The 2,081-nt window shown below is 45.0% G+C and overlaps 1 protein-coding gene across 1 annotated transcript; it reads right to left on the minus strand.

The window, feature by feature from the left end:
- Positions 1–921: 921 nt before the first annotated feature.
- Positions 922–1,726, minus strand: LOC133877071 (21 kDa protein-like). Its single transcript, XM_062315309.1, has one exon. It carries the CDS (start codon positions 1,676–1,678, stop codon positions 1,052–1,054), a length of 627 nt encoding a protein of 208 aa, XP_062171293.1. The 5' UTR covers positions 1,679–1,726; the 3' UTR covers positions 922–1,051.
- Between the last annotated feature and the right edge of the window lie 355 nt (positions 1,727–2,081).

The raw sequence follows: 2,081 nt of genomic DNA on the forward strand, positions 1-2,081 counted from the left end.
GTTTCCCTTACAACCCCCACCCAACTCCCACACAACCCTTCTCTCACATTGTGTGGGTCCTACATGTGGGACCCACACAATGTGAGAAGGTTGTGTGAGAATTGAGTGGGAGGGGTTGTAAAAGTATCATTTTTTTCTCATGATATCAAGATCAAGCGCTAGATAATGCTCAGATTGTTGATCGTCTTTGAAGGACCGGACATGGGGTTGGGCCCTGATTCCTCAATAGGCCTGAGCGGTACTGGGGCAACACTGATCACTTGGGCTTAGTTGGTAGCCTATTCCCTACCAATCTTATTGTTAGAGTCTATGATAAAGATAAATTTAAAATATTCATTATCTTATAGGCCATAATTTTTTTTTTTTTTAAATAAAATAGTTATTCTACGTACTAAACTTAACTTAAAAATTTAATTCGACACTAACATTATTGTTTAGACTAATGTGTATACTCCGCACAAATCTCTCACACCAACCGAGCGTACAGAAAGAGAGCGGGCGTAGACAGCTCGTAACGTCCACACCAAACGAGCGTACAGAGAGAGAGTGGACGTAGACAGCTGATCGTAACGTCCACACCTTGTGTGACTAACACAAATACGGATTGATGTGGACAAATTAGTTCACAAGTGCTCTGCAGTATTTCACAGAGGACGGTTAGAAAAGTGATCCAAAAACGGTTGCCATTTTGACTACACATACAAGGAGAAAGAGATAGATCAGAGAGAGAGGCTCAACCACTTTGAGACTTTTAGCACTAACTCAGTTTCAAGTAAAAAAAAAAATTCTTTTTCTTTTTTCTTCTTTGTTTTTTGTTTTTTAATTTTTGTTTTTTGTTTTTTTAAAAAAGCTTCCTTCTCTTTCTTTCATTCACGAAAGAAGGAACAAGCACACCAAATTAATTAAAAAAAAAAAAGAAAAGAAAAGGAAAAGCCAAAATATACATAACTGATGACATTCAAAAAACATAAAACGCGCGTGGTCTCACGCTAATCTGTTCTACTTCACTGAAAAACACAAACGGTCGTAGACAAAAGCAAGCCCATCGTGATCAAGGCGTGCCCTTGGCAGCGTAACTGTTCACAAACGCAAGCGCGTTGCTCGTGAACTTCTTGGCCCTCGCCACCCGATCACACACGTCCGTCTTCACGGAACCGTCACTCACGTCCTGGAATCCGTCAGTACACGTGTCCTCGTCCGTCAGCGCCGCGCTCATCCACGTCTGCACGTTGCTCATCTGGAAGCTGAACGATTCAGCTCCCGCGCCGCCGCTCAGCTGGCGCATCTGCTTCAGCGATCCGCGGATCTCGTCCACGGCGTCCCCGAAGTTGGTGAAGCAATCGTGTAGCGCCGCCGAGGCTCGGGGGTCGGCGCCGTAGTCGGCTTGGCGGGAGATGTTGGACACGTAGGCGGCCATGCGCTTTGCCTTGGCTAGGCTCACGGACATGGCTACTTTCGCCAGCCGAGCCGGGTTTTGTTGTATGGCGTTGGCGTAGCGGGACAGCGAGGTGTAGCAGATGTCCGGGTACAACGTTGTGCCGCAGCTCGTACGGATGAAATCTATGGCGTTTGTTGTGCCATTAGGCTCGGGCTCTCCGACGGCTGGGATTGGCTGGAGGTGGAAGAGTAATGTTGCGCAGAGGAGGGAGAGGAGGAGTTCAGGCAGTTGGGTTTTCATGCTTCTTTAATTTTCTTCTTTTGGTTTCGATGTTTCCGAACTTTGTTGGGCTTGTAGGGGTTTAAGTAGCCTCCCAAGTACGTTAATGCCCCTTTCCACATACGAAAATATCAAGGTTGCCACTGCTCCTGCCACCGCAGACTCTCTCCACTATTAGTGGGCACATTAAAGTTATATAGTTTTTTTTTTCTTTTACTATATAAATATAGGAGAAATAGGTTGGTCCACTAAATGATCGATGAAGCTGTGTAGAATATACCGTCTGCGCAAAAAATATTGTTCTGATTTTTCGGTCCTCTTTATGTGGTTGGTTGAACATGTGAAGGGAGTTAAATGATTGTCATTGGTTGGTGGGAGGGTTTTAGCAATGGATTTGGCTTACGCTGCTGTTGTTAAAAAAGTA

The sequence above is a fragment of the Alnus glutinosa genome, chromosome 1 (genome assembly GCF_958979055.1).
Source record: "Alnus glutinosa chromosome 1, dhAlnGlut1.1, whole genome shotgun sequence".
Taxonomy (NCBI): Eukaryota; Viridiplantae; Streptophyta; class Magnoliopsida; order Fagales; family Betulaceae; genus Alnus; species Alnus glutinosa.

Coding starts and splice junctions, on each gene's coding strand:
- LOC133877071 (XM_062315309.1), bottom strand. CDS start 1,678: ATGAAAACCCAACTGCCTGAACTCCTCCTCTCCCTCCTCTGCGCAACA.